This window comes from Gallinula chloropus, assembly GCF_964237585.1.
Source record: "Gallinula chloropus genome assembly, chromosome: 20".
NCBI classification, from domain to species: domain Eukaryota; kingdom Metazoa; phylum Chordata; class Aves; order Gruiformes; family Rallidae; genus Gallinula; species Gallinula chloropus.
In genome coordinates, this window is record NC_140105.1 from 5,480,658 (window position 1) to 5,503,081 (window position 22,424).

At 44.4% G+C, this 22,424-nt stretch overlaps 1 protein-coding gene across 1 annotated transcript in view; it reads left to right on the forward strand.

Moving 5' to 3' along the window:
• The window catches only part of UNK (unk zinc finger), a gene marked incomplete at its 5' end in the record, with an annotated part of 41,574 nt that extends 19,437 nt beyond the window's left edge, over positions 1-22,137 (forward strand). The window contains 14 exons of the mRNA XM_084273392.1: positions 922-1,102; positions 1,519-1,645; positions 1,777-1,912; positions 3,480-3,597; positions 4,548-4,632; positions 6,466-6,608; positions 8,803-9,000; positions 13,371-13,439; positions 14,121-14,295; positions 15,457-15,558; positions 17,032-17,220; positions 20,209-20,390; positions 20,927-21,184; positions 21,565-22,137. Coding sequence (XP_084129518.1) covers positions 922-1,102; positions 1,519-1,645; positions 1,777-1,912; positions 3,480-3,597; positions 4,548-4,632; positions 6,466-6,608; positions 8,803-9,000; positions 13,371-13,439; positions 14,121-14,295; positions 15,457-15,558; positions 17,032-17,220; positions 20,209-20,390; positions 20,927-21,184; positions 21,565-21,720 — 2,119 coding nt within the window. The 3' untranslated portion in view covers positions 21,721-22,137. The remainder of the gene's footprint in view (positions 1-921; positions 1,103-1,518; positions 1,646-1,776; positions 1,913-3,479; positions 3,598-4,547; positions 4,633-6,465; positions 6,609-8,802; positions 9,001-13,370; positions 13,440-14,120; positions 14,296-15,456; positions 15,559-17,031; positions 17,221-20,208; positions 20,391-20,926; positions 21,185-21,564) is intronic.
• Positions 22,138-22,424: the final 287 nt, after the last annotated feature.

Here is a 22,424-nt window from a genome sequence, read left to right on the forward strand (position 1 = left end):
TTCATAGTGCCAGTATAAACACACAGAGAAAAATGCTACTTATCAGGAAAACAATATTTTTTTACCCGATTAAGTAGAGATCTTGTGACTGCAGCAGAATGGAGTAATCCCCTAGCCTGAGGCCTCAATTTCCATAGTTTCTTCCGTGTTAGAAAAGAACTTGAAGGGACTAGAAATGGGATATTTGGGTTCATTTCTGGCTTAAACTCAGTGAATGAAAACTGTTGCCATCCTACAACTCTTTGCTGATTTGTATTTATAGTTTGCTGCTGCTGCAGTTTCTAAACTTTACTTGTTCTATCTTAGTTTTTATCAGTTGGGTTTTTTTTTTAATCTTATTTCTCATTTCTGAGTGTAGATTGTTCTTTTTCTGCCTCAGAGGGGAAACAAAACATCAAGGGGAAACAAAACATCATCTCAAGTGGTAGTATTGTAATTCTCCTTTCTTGTCCTGTGCTCTGCATAAAGGATGCATCTGGCTGTAGACAGTGTTGCAGCCCTGTTAGGAGTACATCAGCAGGAAACAGTAACAGCACAGAGTCTAGATGGGCTGCTGAGGAAATGGTATATGCCATGTGCTGTCCCTTCAATCATAGCTAGTACATCAGAATGCCTTGACAGTGTCCTTGCTCTTTTCCAGATCCCTGCAGTCACTAAACTAGAATAATAAGCTGCTGCTGGCTTAATAATCCAGTTGTTTTTTTTGGAAAGGAGACTATTGTATACTGTGTAGTGACAGGTTTAGGGAGTCTGTGTAGCTTTAGAAGGCACCTTACAAGAGAAGGGGCAGAACTAGCAACGATGTTGTGAACTGCAGCATCCTGTATTGGCAGTACATCTTCTGGTGGTGGTGAGTCCATCACCTGTGCGACTAACCTTTGGCTGTTCTTCCCCTGTTCTTCCCCTCCTTCTGTACCACAGGTGTCCCTTCCTGCACAGAACTACTGGAGACACAGAGCGAAGGTATCACTTGCGCTACTACAAAACTGGAATCTGCATTCATGAGACAGACTCCAAGGGGAACTGCACCAAGAACGGAGTCCACTGCGCGTTTGCTCATGGGCCCCATGACCTGCGCTCTCCGGTGTATGACATCAGGTTAGTAGAGGTTCGGGCTCTGTGTCAAAAGGGTAATTTATGGACCCAGATCAGGTTAGATGATTGAAGGATAGTGATGCTTCAGTGTGAAATGCTTAGAGATGATGAGAGATCCCTTCCTGATAAGGCAAAACTACAAAATCTCCAGGGAGGATACTCAAAATGGAGGAAGGGAGCACGCTTTAAACTAGTTGTACTGTGGTTTGGAGTCTGATGGGGAGGTGGTGTGTCAAAACAACACATCTAGAATTTCCAAGGAATGAAGAACAGGTTTTGCAGTTGCTATTCAATTAAAGACGTTCTGACAAAATGCACCAACTTGGGAATTGTTACAGCATTCCTGTACATCAGCTTTTATACACATTTGTCTCTTCATCAAGATCTGTCTATATGTTCATTTATCTCTGTCCATGAAGGGAGCTTCAGGCGATGGAGGCTTTGCAGAATGGTCAGACTACATCAGAAGGTGGCATAGAGGGTCAGTCTGCAGTTGCTGCTAGCCATGCTATGATAGAGAAAATACTCAGTGAGGAGCCAAGGTGGCAAGGTGAGTGTCACTGAGGGTCTGCAGGGGCTGGGCAAGTCTGGCACTTGTGAAGTACGTGATCCTGTCAAAAACTTAGGCGTAGTACATGCAGGTTGTGGTCATCTCCTACTAACTGGTTGCTTCTTTTGCAGATACAACATATGTGTTGGGAAATTACAAGACAGAACAATGTAAGAAACCCCCCCGTCTCTGTCGCCAGGGTTACGCCTGTCCCTACTATCACAATAGCAAAGACAGAAGAAGAAGCCCAAGAAAACACAAATACAGGTACTATGGTCCTGGATATTCTATTTCCCAGCTGAGTGTGGAGGTGTAGTAAAAATCTGTAATGAAGGATCTAGGTTTTTGCTCACTAGATAGTTTTGTAGTGCATCTCCAAGGCCTGTGCTGAGAAATATGAAGGACTGTTGTTTCTGCCTTGGAGACATGGTAACAAACCAAAGGAGTTTTGCAGCATATAGGAACCAGTATCTCTAGTAAAGGGTTGTTGCTAAATCACATTACAACTCTGGTTTTATGACAAACACAGCCTGTGTCTGGCTTCACCTTACCATATAAACTCCTGCTTTAGAAAGCAGTGCAGGAAAAAGACAGTTTTAATCCCCATTTTGAGACAAGCTCCCACAGGAGTGTTTTCATGGTAGAGGGTTCAATCATCAAGCTGCAAGTTGTGTGTGCCCGATGATGGGGATCGTGAGGCACGGTGTGACTAGTGCTGTAGCTGGACATGCATTCCTAACCAGCAGCTAAAGCCTGCTTTTGAGGCACCAGGGTGTTCTCGTCACTCAGCTGTCACTGGATTTTTCAGCATGCCCGTGTCTCCCTGAACGCATTTCATCCAAGTTATAGGCCCTCATTTCCTCCAACACAACAGAGCTTTTGTTGTGGTCTCAGTGGGGCTTTTCCTTAGTTCCTTTTTGAAAAACGTAAGAGCAGACCAGAAAGCCAGGACAGAAAATACCATGGATCTTCTCACTTCCCTTCCCCACCCCCAGCATTCACAGAAATTTTTTAATTGGCACTGAAATATCATATTAAAAAAAAATTAAGTAAATACAAATCAAAAGAACATTAAACCAAGCACCTTCGGGAGAAACAGAAACACTAAGCCAGTCTTCAGGCAGCAGCTCTGTGCTTTCTGACTCTGCCTGGGCCCTTGGGGAAGAAGCGAAAACTTCTCCCCTCTTGATCTCCACTCACTTCTGTGTTGTTTTCCCCACCCCCAGCTGATGTGGCTGCCTTTGGTGCAGGCATCTGCTGCTGCTATCTGCTTCCCTCTGCTGTTGTTTGAGGGAATGGTTAAGAGCATAAAGAGCAGGGGAAGTAGGTCACCACAAAAATTCAGAACCGGGGAAAAAACTGTTCCTGGCTGGGGGGGGGGGAAATGGACTTGCCTTTTCCCCAGTGACCTGACTCAGCCTCTTTTCCACATGGCTATACTATAACCCTGGAAACATACCACTGTAAGGGTATTATGTGTTTTAGGATTAGCCAATTAACTTATTAGCTTTCTATGAATGTACAGTTCCAAAACAGAAACCAGACCTAGCATCTCTGACGCTAATCTCATCAGCTGCTAATATTGTTAAGTTATGTTGGTTCAGGTTGTACTTAGTCTCAAATGGAGAGCTAAGCCACGTTTCTTTCATTGAGAAATTGGAAAAGGGGGAAGAAGATACAATAGCATCGGGGTGGGGGTTGGGAAGGCAGCAGTCCCAGCCAAACAGATTGTACAGCTAAGGGTGGGCAGCCAAACCTGCCTCCCAATTGAGGAAGCAAAGCCCAAAGCGTGTATGTGGCTCTGATATATTCTCCTGCTGCTTTATTTACCCAGATCATCACCATGTCCCAGCGTGAAACATGGAGACGAGTGGGGAGATCCCAGTAAGTGTGAAAATGGAGACTCATGCCAATATTGCCACACTCGCACAGAACAGCAGTTCCATCCAGAGGTAACGTAACCTGCCTGGTCTGTTTGGTAGCTTAACTAGAAAAGCAAAAGCATCGCAGGCTTGTGAAGTACACTGGTGTGCCAGCTGGGAGGGTATGAGGGCTGCTTGTGGTGTGGTCCTGGAATGCAGAGAAACGCCATCTTGCAAGTAAGCTGGAATTGAGCTGCTTGACAGGGGTGCCTTTTTGTTAAGGAGACCAGATGGGAGGAGATAAGAAAAGTAAGGAAAAACATAACAACGGTCTCATGTATGGGTGCCCTTTTGAAAGGGGGTGTGGGGGGAAAAAATCTTGCTTGATGGTGGTCACATCAAGCCGTGGATACCCAGGAACTGGTGCTAAAACCCACCAAGCTCTTAGCTGTGAGCATGCCCAAAGCATTCCAGTATCCTTACAGAAAGCACCATTAAGACCTTGTCCTAGTCTGCTTCACGTTACAGTGTTGAAAAGCTTTGTTGGGCCTGTATTGGCAAAGTAACCATTGTCACCACCTGTCAAACTGGGAGGGAAGGGGAATAATCCATTTCCCACAGTCATTGTCAGTGGCTTGTTATTTTCCTTGCAAGTATGTGGCTGTAGCTTTCTGTGCCGTCAACCCTTTCCTACCTTTTCCCATTTATTACTGTAATATACGTGTAGCTCCCAGTGAGACCAAGGGACTTAATGGCAAATGGTGACCTCTGGGTGAGCTGGCATGTGCTGGGTTGATCTTTGGGTGAGCTCTAACTGTGATGGGCATATTTTGGTGTTTCTGTAACTAGAGTGGGTTTTCCTTTCTTTGAAGCAAAGCACTGAAATGGTCACCCTGAACTCTGCTGGCCTTTATGCTTTTATCTGTGTTTCTATCTTGTCAAGTCTCTTCATAGTACTTTTGTACCTGAGCTGCTGGTCATTGTTTTTTCCTGTTCATGTCTGTTGGGTTTTTTTGGTTTTGTTTTTTTCCCATCCTTAGATCTACAAATCCACCAAGTGCAATGATATGCAGCAGTCTGGCAGCTGTCCCCGAGGACCCTTCTGTGCCTTTGCACATGTAGAACGTACGTGGACTGCTTCTCTATATTTCATAGATGTTTGGGCTATGGAAAGCTTCTGGCCAAAATAGTTTAAAATATAGGGCTGCTAAACTAGAGGTGCTGTGCAGGATTTTCAAAAACTAAGTGTTAACTTGGATAATTCCTGTAAAACTGCTGGTGTGGTAGGTGTTGGCAGAGCTGAAGGCAGTAGGTAGTCTGTAGGACTCACCCCTTAGCTCTCACTGCACTGTCCTGAAGTGCAGTGTCTTCCCTCTCAGTGTGTGAGTTCAGGAGAACTGGAACAGAGAGCGCTGCTTCGCTTCTGTGCATGGAGGAACTTTACCTAGCTAAGTGGCAAAGTGTATTTTAAAAAGCTGAGGGTAAAATTGCACATTAAAGATAATATATTGATCCGTTTTAAAAATTAAAGACTGTTTTACTGTTTATGAAGTTTTACTTAGAGTTTAAATCTTTAAGTCAGGCTGGAGAAGGAAAATACGCAGCTTTTTTGTCCGCTTTTCCTCAAATCCTCTTTTCTCTCTAGCTCCCTGATTTATAGGGCATTATTTCAATCCTCACTCGTATTGCTGCTTTACAGATGATGTTGCTTTGGTTTAGGGAGTTCTGTATTCCAGCAGGGACTGACATTCATCAGTAAATGGTTAGCTCCTGGTCCTGTGGCTCCTACGCAGTTCCTGCGCTCCAGTCTCGCTGTTGAATTTGCAGCAATTAGAGCAGGTTACTCAGAAGTCAGTAGATTGGCTCTGATACTGACTCACTACACAGCCTTGAGCAAATCTCTTTGTTATTTGCTTATCCTTTGTAAATGGTGGAATTAGTAACTGCTGCCTTTGTCAAGGAATGGTGAGAGTGAATTCCCTACAGGTTGTGCATTCCTTTTATGGGAAGCCTTGTGACAAGCAGTAATTACAGCTACAGCTCTGGGCTATAATGGCCCAAAACACAGTAGTGCAACTACACTGTGTGATCCAGCAAGCTTAAGGGAGAATGAAGTCTTAAAACAGCATTTAGCAAACTCCCTTGTGTATTACATAGTGTTTTTGTTTAGGAGATGCCTCGTTCCTAACAAGATTACTGCACTTAATAATTTAAAGCCAGAATAAGGGTCTGTGGAGGTTAGGTCATTCCCACCTGGTTATTTCTTATGCTGTTTTATGGAAATGTATCTTTTAGGCCTTTCTTAGCAAGGGCCTAATTCAGTTATAATGACAGGAGCTCACTTAGCAAAACTCATACTAAGAGTTAATTGACCTTTAGCAAGAAATGCATTAAAACCAGAACTTTAAAGATATTGCAATGGAGACATGTTTTTTGTAAAGATGCTGAGTTTTGTTAGTTATAGATACTACGAGTCTGCAGCATCTCAGCATTGCCTCCCAAGCCAGTGATAGTTTCTTCTGTGTATGCCTTTCTATGTGCATTACTTCTGGTTTTTTTGGTAGTGGTATATACTGAGTGCAGATGGAAACTCATCTCCCTCAGTTAATTACAATGCACGCATCAACTTTGTGACTAGCAATGAAGGAAGCTCTGCTTAGTTCAAGACAGCTGAATGAATAACACACAATTAATGCAGGGAAGATAATTTTGGAACAGCATTAATGGACTAAAGAGCAGCACAGCATACAAGTGATGACAGTAATAATGTAAGGAATATTAGATAAGTAGTAGTCATTTGCCAGATAAGATTTCTCCTTGCCTCTATACTTCTAAGTGGGTGCTTGTGGAATATTTCTTCTCTCAAGAATATGTAGGTATTCTTGTTCCCAAACATCTTGTGCTCCATTGTACCTGTACAGCTCTGAGTAACGTTCCTTGTGCTTTTCTTTCTTTCAGAGCCCGCGCTCAGTGAAGATTTACAGCAATCCTCGGCTGTGTCGAGCCCGACGCAGACTGGCCCTGTGATGTATATGCCGTCAGCAGCTGGTGATTCTGTTCCAGTCAGCCCTTCCAGCCCACATGCCCCAGACCTTAGCAATGTATGTAGTGCTGTGGGGAAGCCTTGTCCATGTTTTATTAATCTGGGTTTCTCTGAGTCGTTGTACTTCTCTCTCCCAAGAAGGGAGATCTTAAGGTGTCCAGAAGCCCAAAGGGTATGGCATTCTTCTTTTAGATCTCAGCTCCACAGTTTTTAGAAGGATCTGTTTGTTTGGAACGTACAACTCAGTGGCTGTAGTATTGTCCTCTTGCCTATAAAATTTCTAAGCCTTCCTTTCTGTCCAGAGTTTGTTGATGTACTTTCCTGAAAGTGGAATACATCCGCACATGAAGTCCAACTCCTTCCTGTCTGGAGGTATATATGGGCTTAGTTTCCAAGGAATCTAATTAAAGGCTGTGAGCCAGTGAAGTCTAAAGTACATAACTACAATCAAGTTTCTTTACATACGTAATCTCAGCAGCTTAACATATTGTGTGTTGTGTTATAGGATATCCTTGATTCCCTCCCTTGCCTACTTCTGGAAGTAGCTAAACTCAGTAATATGTTTTTAAGTAATGCCCCAGACTGTTGGTCATACTTTATTTTAGTTGTACATACAGGAAGGGAGATCTTTAAAATGCTGACCTGACACACACAGACAGGTGAGAGGCCAGTGGGATGCCAGACCACTTCATTTGTGCTGAGAATTTTTTTTTGTTTAATTCTTTCCTGTTTGCACTGCTGTTGATAAGGTGTGTTACCTTGTCAAACGGTGCTCCAGGTTTTGAAAAGGTAAAGTGACACGAGTTTAACTCATTTGAAACTGATTGGAATGAGGTGTACTCATTTAGGACCTCTGCTTTATCTTATTCCCCCTCTTTGAAAAGAGAAGGTGATAGTTTGATTTTATCAGAGCCAGAAGCCAACCTCACAGTTACATAGGTCTCCTGAATTTGATTTCAGCTAGAATTCCAAACAGATCTTGAAAAGTCTGGATATAATACTTTCTCTCGCTAAACGCCACCGTGGAAAGCAGTAAAAACCAACCCCCCTTCATCTTATGAATGTATCATCTAAATTCTCTGAAAACTGCAATGAAGTCAAAGATATCTTCCACTCAATAGACTGTTTTAGGTCTTTGTTCTCTCAAGCTCTTAGTCTTTTAAACAGTCTTTCCTAATCCTTGGATAGATGCCAAATGGCAACACATGTCTTTCTGTGACTTCATCACTCCACAGGGCATCTGCATGTAGCTTGCAAACAAATATGGCTTTGCTGGTGATCATTTTACATGATGAATTAATCAGAGAAAAAGGTCCCTCTAGCAGCCAGCCTCACGTGGCCTGTTCTGTTTTGTATTTGTACTGTAGGTGTGGAATAAATCAGGAACTCTGCCAACTAGCCCCACCTCCACCACAGTGAGTAGTATCTTTGCGACTGTAGGGAAGCGTGGACAGCAGAATGTCTCTACAAAAATAAAATCAAAATATTGTAGGATGCTCCTTCTTTCTAATGCCAGCCCAGACTGTGCCACACTTTAATCTGTGGTAGCTGTCTAAATGTTGTCTGAAGCACAGTCATGATTGCCAGTGCAGGCAAATAATTTCTTGTCCCAGAGAAATGAGATATGTGTATTGATCCAAGCAGGTGCTTTCTCTAAAACTCACCTTAATCTCCTTTGCTGCTGTCTGTGGCTTCATCTACAGTGCAAAACTAGCCTTGTTGCATGTGGTTGTGATCCCTGGTTATAGTTCAAAGAATGGAACTGTTGGAAATCCTTGGGGTTTTTTAATGCAGCCATTGATACTTGGCTTATGCCTGCATTAAAACTTTCGGATTTCCAACTGGAAAGCAGAAAGATAACAGCATTACCCATGGCTCCGATACGCTTGGTTGTTTCACACTACTACTTAGTGCAGACAGGATCCACTGTAGTTTTGGTCAGGTTTGGAAACTTGATCAGTCATCTGAGGCTTCAGAAAGAAACATCCTCACTGGAGCGGTAGGCTGGTATTTGCAAGGTTGCTCTCCAGTGCAAAGCAAAACAAAACCATAATTGGATTGATACTGTACAAACCCAGTACCTCCTGGAGCTTTTTCCTGTTTTTTAATTACTGTTAACTGGAAGCTTGTATGCTTGTGTTGACTGTCCATTTCATCGATGCACAAACAGTGATGCTGTTGTGTTGGGATGCCTCTCCACTTCGAGTCCTTGCTGGTGGCTGTACTTTCCTGACACTTGTTCCTTCTATTAGATTCTTTGTAGGAACAGCAGTCTCGGAAGCCCATCTAATATATGTGGGTCTCCTCCTGGCGCCATTGGAAAGCCACACAGCTTGGAGACCATTGGCTTTCCTCCAGACTCAGTAACAGCAGCCGGCAGCTACAAGAAAGCACCCGGGTTTGAGCGAGAAGATCAGGTGGGGGCCGAGTATTTGAAGAGTTTCAAATGCCAGGTTAGTAGGGAATACTGGCTGGAAGAGTTGGGGGGATGAGGAAGAATGAAAAGTTGCCCAGTCCAGCTTGATTATTTATTTTGGTTGGTTCCTTCATTGTTTTTTGGTTATTTGGTTTGTGTGGTGGGGTTTTTTGTTTGTTTTTCAAGGAACAAAAAGGAGAAAGCCCTATTCTTCTTGTTTTCAGTCTCCCAGTCTCTTCCATCTTATGTTTGCTGTTGTCTGCTTAGCTGCCATCACACACTCGGTTTGTAGAAGTCAAGCTGTTGTCAAGCTGAAGTTGCTCACAACTTCTGTCCTGTGTTGACTCTGGGTAGCTTTCCACATATCGCTTCTTGCTTTTTCTTTTTCCATATTTAGGTCCTTGCCAAGAGCTGCTGTTCCTTTTGCTATATTGTTTCATGGAAGCTCATCCTCCCTGCTCTGTTCTCACTCTGAACTCTTACCTTGATCCCCGTGACTTGCATTGTCTTCTGTTTTCACTGTTCTTTTCTCAGGCGTGTTAAAAATGTCGCATTGATTGTCTATTACTTCTCTGGCTGTATCATTCTGATCCTTAAGTCTCTCCGGTGGCTTCTGTATTAGATTTGAAGTCTTCATTCTCATTTGAAGAACCCTCTGCAATCTTACCCAACCCACATCTGTCATGACATTCCTTCTTACCCCTTTTAATATCCCAGTCTTGCCTTGCTGCTTCCTCAGTCATCGTCTTGGTGTTGTGCCTTATTCAGACTGCTCCCAAAGCCCAGAACAGTCCCATCTCTTCTGCCACATGTGAGCTTTTCCACAGTCAACTTCTTACTGTGAATATCCTTCCTGATGTTACAGTTAACACTTTGTCTGTGCCATCCTTTCCAACCCAGCTGAGTCCAACGTAGAGCTTGGGTCTCAGTTTTTATTCCTCGCTGGGTATGTAAATTATGAACATCATCTTGATTTAGGGGAAGGAGTAGCTACTTTTCTGAAGAGGTGCCTGCAAAACTATTTCCTATGATTTCTTCAAAAAATAAATATAGATATATATAAAAAGCAATAAAATACCTGGCCTCTGTTGCTTGAAAACAGATGATGAGAAAAGCCACTCTCAGCCTGGCGCTGTTAAACTCCTCTCTGTAATATTAAAGAAGCTAGCCCTAATAAGCATATACTGCTGTGCTAGTCTTGCACTGCTGTGAGAAAACAGTGGAAGTAGCCTGTCCAGGCAAGATCTTGCATAAAGTAGTTGGATTTAGAAGCAGACTCCCAGGGGTTTGTTTTATTTATTTTTAAGACTTTGGGAAAATATGACCAAACTTTGCAGTAGGACCAGTCTTGAACACTGTTTAGGCTAATTAAAATGATTTGCTGACAAATACAGATGAAGCTATTTGCATGTACACTTTCTTATAAATGCTTTCATTGTCTTGCTTAACGTGGATGTGGCTTAGGAAATTGCAAATTGATGCAACGTGTCTTTGGGGGTAAAGAGCAGACCATGCTGTGATCCTGGCACTTCTTGCAGTCACATCAGCTTGTAGCAGTTGTTCAGAAACAAAAGAAGAAACATGTGCTCGTTCCCTATTGCCTCTGCTGCAAAGGAGGAGTGAACCCAAAGCCCAAAGACCGAGAGAACCCCTGTTTCCTGCCAGCAAAGGCAGGGAGCCAGGGAGGCCCTGCTTTGGAGAAAATGGGCAGCAAGCCTCAGCCAAGGAGAAAGGGAATGGAGCATGAATAGGACTTTTTAAAAGAGGGCCAGATGATGAGCATTTATGTCTGAAGTCCATGGTGTACCACAAAGCTACTGTGTTCAGGTAGCTTCTTACTCACATAGCTTTAATTACACAAAAACCTGTGTTAAATGACTGGAATGAATAGCTCTTAAGATATAAGCAGAAGGGATCACAGCTGCCTTATGCTGCACTTCAGCTGACAAAATTAGGTGTCTCATAAGCGTCCTGGTTTAATTTTTCTTTTAATCTATAATTACTTTTAAAATCATCTCTAATTCCCTTGGGCTGCAGTGGGCTCCAGAGATTCTCCCATACCCTGTAAATTAGATCAATAATTAGGCATTTAAATTTGTTCACTCATATTTGAAAACTTAGGAGACACCCTGGCTCAGCTCTGCAATAGGCTGGGCCTTTTTCCTCTGTAGAAGTGGTACAAATAGTTTCTATCTTATTAGAATGAAAAATGCACCTCCTGTGTTAATCTGTTCCTCATAGTTTGTGGCAAGGCTGAGCCAGCAGTTAAAGCTAAAAATAATTCTCCTGAGTCCCAAAAGACTTAGCAAGCTGGAAAAATGCTGGCTGCACTGGAAGGACTTGAGTGCCATGACTGGGAGGTGTTCCTGAGTCCTGACACACAGCACATTAGGCTTGTTCCACCCTGCTCAGAAAATGTATAGTTTCGCTCGTAATTTATGTCCCCTGTTTTCTTCCCTGACTGCAAGAGAGCGAGCTGGAGAATTTCAGCCTGCCCTTTGGATTTCTGTCTTGATGCATGCCCTTTTTAATGTTACTCAGAGCTAAAGAAGCATGGCTAACTGGTGGCAATCAGTTTGCTCTATTTTTCGCTTGTATTACGTGAATTCAAGGCAGTGGGGATTTGGGGTGGCTTTGAGATGCGCTCACTTTTTCTCCTCCTTAAAGAAAACAGCCCTTCCAGTAAGAGTGAACTGCACCAGAGCCAGCTACGTTTGCAGGAAGCCTCTCTGTGGGGGGGCATGGCTGTGCATGTGCCTTCACTTGAGCTGCTGACGTCTGTTGACAGCACATTTTGTGTTCAGATGAGTGTCAGACAGGGTAGGGATGTGCTGGGTAATCTCACAGGCGTGTTATCAGGCACACACAGATGCGGTAACGTAACTCATCTGTTGCACACAAAGGAAAACAAGCCAGCCATCGGTTGGGTTGGGTGGTAGTGTTGCTGGGTGTAAACGCATTGTATGTTGTTCAGGGAAGCGTGAGGGAAATGGTACCCACCACGGAAGGATTTGTGTGCCTGTGTCTCACACCTGTTTCCAGGCTTTGACATCCCCACGGGCACAGGGCTGAGCAGAGAAAATGATTTAGTGGAGCAAATCCAAGGGATGAATTCTTGCGCTGCTCTTTCGCCTGTCTGGTTATGTCATCAGTCTCCAGCAATCATTTCTCTTTCTCATGAGACTGTTTTAAGCCAAGAAGTCAAGGCCTGTCACTTCAGGGCAGCGTGGTGTCTCATGCACTGCTGTTGTACGTCATGCCTGAATCTCCCCTGCAGAGGTGGTGACTGCCTGCACTGGGGATGAAAACGCTCTATGCCTGGCATGTGTCTCTGATTCAGGCTGGGGGTGGGGGGATTGGAGGGCACATAAACAAGCAAATCTGCCTCTGGGTGCTTTTTTGCTCCCTCTCTGTACCCAGAGGGTGTGATTGATCTCCCTGTGATATACAACAGCATGGGGGGAGAGCAGAACAAGGCCTGCAGAACAGACCGTTACACACTGGCAAGCTCAAGAGGCCACTTCCTTCCCAGCTCTGGTTGTTGTAGCTCAGAATTGACTGATGTGAGGCAAGAGGGTTGATATCAGTTAAGGGTATTGTGCTAGAAAGTCCTTAAGCTGAATTTTTAGGCTGGATAGTAGAATTACAAATATATGTTGGCATTCATGCAGTTTCGCAGTTCCAGACAGCCTTGACCTCACATTTTATAGCTTTGAGCTCTCTGTTTTAAGGGTTGGGGGAAGGATTTCTATTTTTTTTTCTTGTCAGTTTTGATTATGTTGCTTTTTAAATTGATCAGTTACCACTTTATTTTACTTTGCAATACTAGCTGGGAGCTGGAAAACCTTGAGGAGAAACAGAATCTACATATTTTGTTTTCCCAAAGCTGAAAAATGTTTATATAATTTAAAAATAGTGTGCCTCCTACCATTTCTGGCTCTTTTTTTAGATATGGGTAGAGCTGATGAGTTAGTTATAGCATGGCAAAATAATTCATTATATATCTTGGTCCTTAAGATGCCCTTTGTACTAGCAGAGGGCTTATGGCAGCATTTAATTATGACAAGTCTTTGCATAAGGGTGATATCACTGGAACATCCCAGGGGAGTGGTCACAGCACCAAGCTTGGCTGAGGTCAAGAAGTGTCTGGATGATGCATTCAGTCCCAGGCTTTGACTTGGCTGGCCCTATGTGGAGCCAGGAATTGGTCTTGATGATCCTTATGGGTCCCTTCCAGCTCAGGAGATTTTAGGATTCTGTATAGAAAGCAAATTACATGAGGTATTTTCAGTTTGCTCTGCTTTCCTGCTCTCAAAAATCTCTGTTTCCCATGGCCTCCTCAAAACCAGCAGCCAGCCATTTCTAATTTCACTGCTTATCTTTTGTTCTGTTTCTTTACTGCAGCAAGCAAAAATGAAGTCCCACTCACTGGAACACAGGAGCCAGGAGCAACCTTTGTTACAGCCCAAACAGGTACGATGCCACTAGCAGGGCTCTGAACGTAGCTCAGTGCTCTCTCCAGCACAGACAAGGACATGAGAAATCTCTGTGGATCCAGACAACTCTGCAGGGAGTAAATGACAGTCCAGACACTATTAGGGATGCTCAGCTTGAGGGATTACTGTATGAAGATGATTTGCTGGAAGTGTTATTTGTGGATGGCTAGACCTGTATGAATGCAGGATAGATTCATGGGTCTGGACCATGCTGGAGAAAGTCTCCAAATTACAGAAAATTGAGCTGGAATAGAGCTCTGGAGTCATCTAAGTTCAAGGATTCAGCAAAGAGAATTTAATACCAGGTTCTAAGTCATGTGTTGAACTAAGTCTGAGAGAGCAATTGTATGACCCATGCCTATGATTGCATGCAACCTGTGGGTCACGGGGGTTAATTCTGGGGCAGCTTGAAGGATGTTTGTAATACTGGGGAGGGGGAGTGGGGGGGAAGGACAGCAGTTGGTAGAAATTAAAGAAAAGCTGTTAATCTTTTCCCCCACCCCCAGCCCGGTAGTAGCACCAGCCATCTGTCAGGTTGGAAGCAGGCAGGAACAGGTTCGCTGCTGATCTTTGGCTCGTTCCTGCCTGATTCTGAAGGGATCCGTTTGTAAAGATGGTTTATTTCCTACCTCTTTCCCTTTTAAAACTCTTGTTTCAGGACATACTGGGTATTCTCCCAGTGGGGAGCCCACTGACATCCAGCATCTCCTCTAGTATCACCTCCAGTCTGGCTGCAACGCCACCAAGCCCTGCCGGCACCAGCAGCATACCAGGCATGAATGCCAATGCCCTTCCTTTCTACCCAACCAGTGACACCGTTGAGTCTGTCATAGGTAACTTTGCCTTTTTAATTTCTGCTGATAGGGCTTCCTCTGCTGTGGATCACCAGGTATGAGCATTGGAGTAGCATGGGTGTTCCAGTGAGCTCCAGTTTTTGCGTCTGTCAGTGTTGGCAGACTCCTGAGGCTGTAAGCTTTTTCTGTGACTGTGATGCATCTGATGTTTTCTGCAGGTCATTACGGATGAAATTCACCCACGGGACCAACAGAAGGCCTCTGAGCCACTTACTCAGAATGTCAGATGGTGTAAAGGGCCTTAGTTTTAGGTTTGTCAAAGTGACAAAGAGGTCTTGGAGTAGGCAGGAAGTCACAGGGGTGTTTTCCACAGTTACAAACCCTTGTGTTCTAAATGACAACTTTATAGCCAGGGTTACCAGATAGATTGGAAGGACTTGCCCTTCACAGAGTAGGACAGAGGCTGTAAAAAAAAAAAAAAAAGAACAGGAGAGCCTGGAGAGTGGAATCACTCCTCTTAGCTAGGTACAGGTTTTTTGGTCACCTGCTTTTTCAGGGTGGGTGTTTTGGTTGGTTTTGGATTTTTTAATTTAACGTTTCTGAGGTGATCTCACTAATTTGTTAAAAATAATAATAGAAATGAGTGGGCATGCATGGGATGGAGTTATATTGATCATGATTAGCAATGAGGCATATTCAAATAGATGCAACATTTGGAGGCATTCATAAGCTTTCTTTATTTTACCCTATCTTTGAACCTCAGAGATGGTTTTGAAGTGTTCCCTTCTACTGGTATTTCTTTTCCGAATGGCTCTTCAGCAGAGTAGGGGCAAAACACAAGCCAGACCCAGACATGTCATAAGCCAGTGTTATTGCTTATTATGGACAGACTTGAAAGAGCTTTTTGGGGAAGACTTACGGGAACTGCTGTTATTTCATCACATTTTTGTTTCCATATAATATCTGGGAATACTTTGAGGCAAGAAGAAGTTAGATCAGGCAAAAGAACCTCAACTGAAAAGCTGCCCATGACACTTCTGCCAAACTGTTTAAGAACAGCATTGCACAGGGCGGAGAGTAGGGCTGTGCAGACTGACAAATAGAGAGCAAAGGCTCCTCTGCATGTAGGCTCTTTGGGCCATCCTACCTCTTGAAGTTGTTGGTCCTTTATAACATAATTGGTACCTCTGTGTCTGGCAGAGTCTGCCTTGGATGACCTGGACCTGAATGAATTCGGAGTGGCTGCCCTGGAGAAGACATTTGACAGCAGCACAGTGCCCCACACGAGTGGCATCATGATAGGTACATGAAAGCAACAGAGCTTTCTTTATCTTCTGCCAAGCAGTGTTGCCCAGTCACCTCAGTGGAGCCAGCCCAACAAAGCTCTAAAACTGGTCCCAACGTACCATTGGTTAAAACAGCGATCAGAACAAACTCTGGCAACCGCTGAGCATCTCTGAAGTGCAAGCTTGCCCTTACCCACTAGCAGAGCTGAGTTCTTGCCATTGGGCCCAGGTGTCTTGGGGATGTTTCTTAAGACTGAATGGGACTTGCTTGATTTCACTTTTTATTTTTTTGAAGTGTGCAAGTAGACTCTAGAAGGCATCTGATCCCTTTAAAAAGAGGCTGAAGTATAACGATTTGCATCTTAAGCAGAAAACTCTCCCTAGCAGTAACAGGAAACTCACTGACCTGGTAATGCTATCCATCTGTCACAGAGTGTCATCATGGTCTGCTGATTTGATTCCTGTAATGTCTGTCTCATTTAATACATGGCAGTAGGCTGAGGCCTCTTCTACCTGTCTCTAATGAGTGTCCAAGGAAAAAAAGAAACATCTCTTGGCTTTTTGGAAGTGCTTGTAGTTTCTGTCTACCCTTGCTGTGTAAGACAGGTTTTGAATGAGAGCTAACTTTAATGGTCTGAAGGTTTCCATGGGGACTACACTGCCTGGAGCTGTGTTGAGGTAGGAAGGGACCTGTGGAAGGAACCCTAAAGAATTACCACTTCCACTGCCCTGCCAAAGATGCGAGCCTGGTTTACTGTGCATGTCTGCTGATAGCCCTGCTGCTACCTATCTGCAGTGGCTTAGCGATCCTCCACACTGCTTTTCCTTCTGCTCACATCAGGTCTGGGTGTTACCTGGTGATCTTTTAAGAAGGCAGATCAGGAGGGAGTGGGGAGCAGAGCTAAGATCTCCCTCACATGGTGTGTGGCAGACAGAATGCCCTCTGTGTAAGGGAGGTGTGGTGTCTTTGGAGGATGGGCTTTTGTTTATTTATGGGGGTTTATTACCAAATGGATCCAGGCACTCAAGTATGTCTAAAAGGACTCAAGCTAGTCACTGATTTTCAGCATTTAAGGTTGTGACCTGAGCCAGCATGATCATCTCACTACAGGTTGTTTGGAAGGATGAAAGGCAGGGGCACGTGTTTTAGGAGTGACTTTTTCATTACAAATTATTTCACGAGATCCCAAATTCATCTTCTCTAGACTGACAGGAACTGAACTCTGCTCGGGAAACTTTTGTTGCTTTGGGTGATAAAAGAGTAGTCCACTGAAATCTGGAGGGTCTTAACCTGTGTGGTTCATGGGATGGCAGCGTCCATGCTCCTCTTAAAGGCAAAGAGGGCAATGAAACATGATGAGAAGTGGAGGGAGCCCCGAGGGGTTTAGGAAGGAGAGAGGGAAGCTAACGCCTTCTGCTCTGAACTCCTGCACTGTGCCCATACTTCATGGTCATACATAGCCATCCTCTCTGTGTGTTCTTTGTCCAGGTGGGAGTTTGCTGCAAAGTTCTGCTCCTGTAAATATCCCCGGGTCCCTTGGAAGCTCTGCCTCCTTTCACTCTGCCTCTCCTTCTCCACCGGTCAGCCTCTCATCGCATTTCCTCCATCAGCCCCAGGGACACTTAAGCCAATCAGAAAACACGTTCCTGGGGACATCAGCTTCTCATGGATCATTAGGTAAATGCACAGTGTGTGTGTCCCATGTACATGCCTGTCTGTGCCATGTAAGTATTTTCTTTAAGTTAGCTTTAATTTTAATGTATTATTACACTGCTGCCATTTGTATCTTCTTCCCATGAGAACAGCAACAGTAGTAGAAGCTGCTTCACCAAAAATCCCCTAATACCTTGTGACCAAGGGAGCAATTCCCTCTACTTCCCATATTTCCAGGCTGAGAGAAAGGGATAGGTCAATTGACTTACTCTGATGATGCATTCCAGGGAAAGGAGCTCTGCCTTTTCCTGCCACCAGTGCTGTGCAGAGACTTTGCTTTACATAATGCTCAGAGTTGGGTCCTCAGCTTGACTTAGTTAAGGTGGGGATTGCAGTTTGCCCTTGGCACTGCTTGTAGATCAGATCAGCTTCTGGGAACTCTGCAGCAGGCTTGGGTCACTGTACTTGGGTTTTTTTCCTATTTGGCAATCTGTACTCAGTTTTGTGATATGGACATTGCAAAAAGTTAGTGTTCCAGCTTTGTCCCCTTTGCTCCTTCCCTGCCCTGAAGATCTGTTTCCTGTACAAGGGACCATGAAGGAAGAGAAATTGCTTTGGAGCATCAGCTGTATCAGGCAGACCTGGGAACTGAGGGGGCAAATCTATATTATTACCAAGACAAAGGGTTACCTTGATAGGTAAAACTGATGGGCTCAAGGCTACAGTGACACTGGCTCTGCTGATTTCTGTTAATAGATATTAGTCCCCTCTATTGATACTAGATGTAAATATTTCTTCAACTTTGAGATACACTTTAATGTTCAGCTTAACCTAATATAATGATTACATGCTTTGGTAATCTGTTTCTGCATGCCACTTACCTATGTAACTGCATCCCTTGTTTGCACAGGCCAAAACCATGCTTCCATGCCTTGCCATTGCTATTTGTTTGGCTTTAACAGCTTTTCCAATTACTGTAATAAGAAGAGAGACATCAGGGGGCATCTCTGCTGTTAATCGCTGTTGAGGCTGACTGTTCATCCCAGTTTCAGTAAGAAAAGGAAAACTTGCTGATAAGACCTGCTTTTAATTTTGGAAGAAACAATTTAAGCAGTTATTCACAGATTCACAGAATCGTAGGGGTTGGAAGGGACCTCCAGAGATCGAGTCCAACCCCCCTGCCAAAGCAGGGTCCCTAGAGCAGGTCGCACAGGTAGGCATCCAGACGGGTCTTGAATGTAGTTGTATTTGCCTTAACTTCTTAGTTATACAAATAAAAGCCCAGAGAAGTGCAGGAAATTTAATAAATGAATTTAAATATTTGATTTTTAAGAAAATTAGGTTTTCCTGTAATACAAGAATGCCATTTTAGCTGTGGTTTTGGCAAGATATTTAAATAGTAACCTAGCAGTTGAGCATCTGGAATCTATCTATTCCATGTGACTTGCTGAATGCATGTAAGTTAGTGTGTAGTGTGTGGAGCTACTATTTATTTGTATTGCAGTTGAGTTAAAAATACCTAGTCTTGGGCTAGTTCCCACAGCACTAGATGCAAAATGTGCAGAGGAGGCATTCCTGACCAGAGGGGCTTGCTGCTTCGATGAGAAAGGAGAACAGCAGGTGGAGAAGCTTGCTCAGCACCATGGCAGAATTTGTGGCTTGGCAGCATCCTGCTTAGTGCTGGGTTCCCCTTCAGGAAAACTGGAGTTTTAAAAACAAAATGAGAGTTGAGGTTCCCTTAAAATTTTTTCCTCTCAAGTGACTTTGCTTCAGAGCTGCTGAAATGGATGGTAAGTGGCCTGAGCCAGTGAAGAGCCCTTGTTGCTCTGCTGAATGACTTGTTAATGCACCTGAGCCCTTAGTGAAGACAAGTTACTGTTTGTCAGCTGTATTTTCTTGTAACTCTGTCTTGGCTGACACTAAGGGGGAACTGAGTGGTGTTGGGTCAGCCCTCACCCAGAGGCCATTGGCCCTGGGGCGTGCTTGCAGACACAGTCAGTTTGGCTGTTGTAAGAGCACAATTATGAAAAGCAGTTAGATTTAGGGTGGGTCTGCACCCACTGGTGAAAATTACTCCTAACATCAAACTGGGGCATGTCTGTTTGGGAGAGGGTCCTCATCACTCAGTAGCTGTGTCTTGATAGGAGCTTTTCCTGCTAGTTCTCCCTGAGTGCAAAGTGTGAATGCTTATTTTCAGTAAAAATATTTATTTTGTTTAAAGAATACAGACCTTGGAGTCTGTGAATAACAGCCAGGTTTGTTTACAACTGGTTTTCTACTGCTGTGCCTCCTCCTAGGCCTTGGATTTCCTCCTGAAAAGAGAAATTATTTGAACAAGCTAAAATAGGGAAGTGGTTAGTTAGTCTTCTCCGATGCTGATCACTAGCTCTACGCTGTAACCCTGCAGGGGATGGAGCTGATGTAGATGTGATTGCCTCCACTTATTTATAAACAGGGTTTTCCAGTTAGTGCTGTTTCTTGCATGTGCAGACAGTAATGACGTTGGCACACTTTAGTGTCACTGTTTGGAAAGTGAGAGTGCTTTCCTAAACTCCAGGCTGGGGAGACAAAAGCAGAAGCTTTCTTGAGTTTAGTGTGAGAGGAAGCACCGCCTGGGTTGGCTCTGTGAGCTGATCTGTTCACCAACACTGATGGCTGTGCTGCACAGAACAGTGGGAAGGTAGGGAGCAGTTCAGAGAAAGGGGGTTCAAGCTGGTAATCAGCTCTGCTTTAAAATAGATTCTTCTAGAAGTAGCCTGGTTCAGAAGTTGCCTCCACTCAGTTTCTTGGGTCCTCCCTGTATTGTTAAAGATGAAACCTAATGGGGTGAAGCTTCCCCTGTAAAGTCCCTCTGTGATGGACTCCTGGGTTCTGGGGATGGAAGTAACCGTTAGGATAATCTTCTCTTTCCTATGTAAACACTTTTGAATCCTGGATTCCCCACGGGTAGGGAGAAAATGGGGAAATTGCCAGCACGTGTGACATAACCCTCTCTATTTCCCTGTGAAACAGGTTTAAATGGGATGAACAGCAGCATATGGGAACACTTTGCTTCGGGGAGTTTTTCGCCCAGTACCTCACCTGCATTTCTGTCAGGTCCAGGTGCTGCGGAGCTGGCACGGCTACGACAAGAACTGGATGAAGCCAACAGCACAATAAAGCAGTGGGAAGAGTCTTGGAAACAAGCCAAACAGGTACTTGAGCAACTCCTGGGAATAAGGATTAGGGAGTGTAAAAGAGTAGGAGGGTGTCAGCCTTTAACAAGAAGCTTTCCAGACGCTGAGGTGATGAGAAGAGCTGTAAGTTTTACAAAACAGCTGCTCTTAAGTGTTCTTATTCTTCTGCCTTGGAAAGGGGGACAAAGTCACTGTGCCTGATGTGTTCAGCTGCTGGATGTGCAAGACCAGGTGTCATAACAGATGCACTAAGGTGCTTGACAGTCTTTCAGATCTGGCAGTTGACTTAGATCTGTGACAATTTGCCATTATGCGGAGTTCATCCTCTTAATGGTGTGAGTCAAATATGTAGAACCACAGCCCAAACAGCTGGGGTGTCTGGAATGAGCAGTGCTTTGAAGCAAAGCTCCCAGGATGATTTGGGGACAGGGCAGATTGTCAGATTGCACCCAGTGAGAAGAGTATGAAAAGGGATGGTTTTGCCTGGGATCCTCTACTGGAGGCTGACAGAGTGTTCAGACTGCTTCTTTTACCCTCTTTGTTGGAACCCGTAGGCTTGTGATGCTTGGAAAAAGGAGGCAGAGGAAGCAAATGATCGTGCCAACACAGCTAACATGGAATGTGAACTGGCCCGGGAGCAGAGGGAAGCCTTGGAGCTGCAAGTGAAGAAACTGCAGGAGGAGCTGGAGAGGATCCACACAGGTCAAGACCCTCAGTTTCTGCGCTCCTTCTCTGACCTGGAAACACTCTCACTCTCTTCACTTTACACCCTTCAGAAGCAGCTGCGGGCAAACCTGGAGAAAGTCGATAAGGTGAGTGCCAGGGATTTGCAGGGCAGGGCCTGGCTCTCTCTGCTCCCACAGATCGCAGCTGCTTTTTCCCCCTTTAACACAGCCAGAAGCCAGCAGCCTAGCAAAGCAATTCCATGTGCATTGTAGCTAAAGTGAGTTTTAGCCAGCTTAGGGGAAAATACCTACTTCTTCATGCCTGCAGTACAGAGTTTAAGATCAATCAGAGGTCCTAAAAGACATGGTGCTGTGCTGCTTTGCATTTGCTTCGGAAGCTGAGCGGGTGCGCAGCTGCAGGACCTTCCCCTGCGGCCTCCCTCACTGTTCCCCAGCTGCACAGGATGGGAACCCTTTTGCTTTCTGACTTGGATGCTGATGTTTTGCCCTGTCCCCCTCTCTTGCAGGCGGTATTTCAGATGCAGTCAGTGAAATGCCTTAAGTGTCAGGAGGAGAACCGGGTGGTGTTACCGTGCCAACACGCAGTGCTGTGTGAATCCTGCGCCGAGGAGGGAGAGTGCCCCATCTGCCACCCCAACAGGCCCCATGCTCTCCAGTCGTGACCTTCCAAGGACACTTGTTCTAATCATATCGTATAGGACTTTTTAACTTTATACCTACGTACATATATATGTATGTGTACATATATATATGTATGTGTGTGTATATATATGTATATATGTGTGTGTTTGTGTGTGGGTCTGTATGCACACACGCACACATACACACATGAAACAAAAATTAGTTGCAGAGCACTTTTTAATATTTTACATCCCGTATCTAAACTGCCCCTCACCCCTGCCCCACTAATTCCAACTCTTGAGGAACTTTGAGAGCTGTTTTTAATACAGATCAAAGGGCCGTTTGCAAAGAGTCTGTGTTTCTCCTCTTTTTCTATTTAGGTGATAACAAATTTTTTGACTATTTCCAGAAGGATTTAGAGTGGGCAAGAGAGGCTTCCATGTGCTTTCCAGAGGAAGAGTTGAGATCACGGGGAGGATCGAGGTGGATTGAAATCCTTTGTTTCATGTCTTCGGACTCCCCGCTCTTTCACTGACCCAGCTTGGTTAAAGCCATCCTCCCTGCTGGAAGCTCTGCTGGGTGCCTGCCTGGTGGGCCTCACGTTGCCAGTCTCTGAATGTGCAGGAACTTTGTCTGGCATTTAATCAGCAAAGTTCGCTTTTTAAATTTTTTTTTACACTCTTTGTATATTTGTATGAAAAGAAGAAAAGGGGGGGGAGGGAGGGGGGGGAAGTATTGGATATCA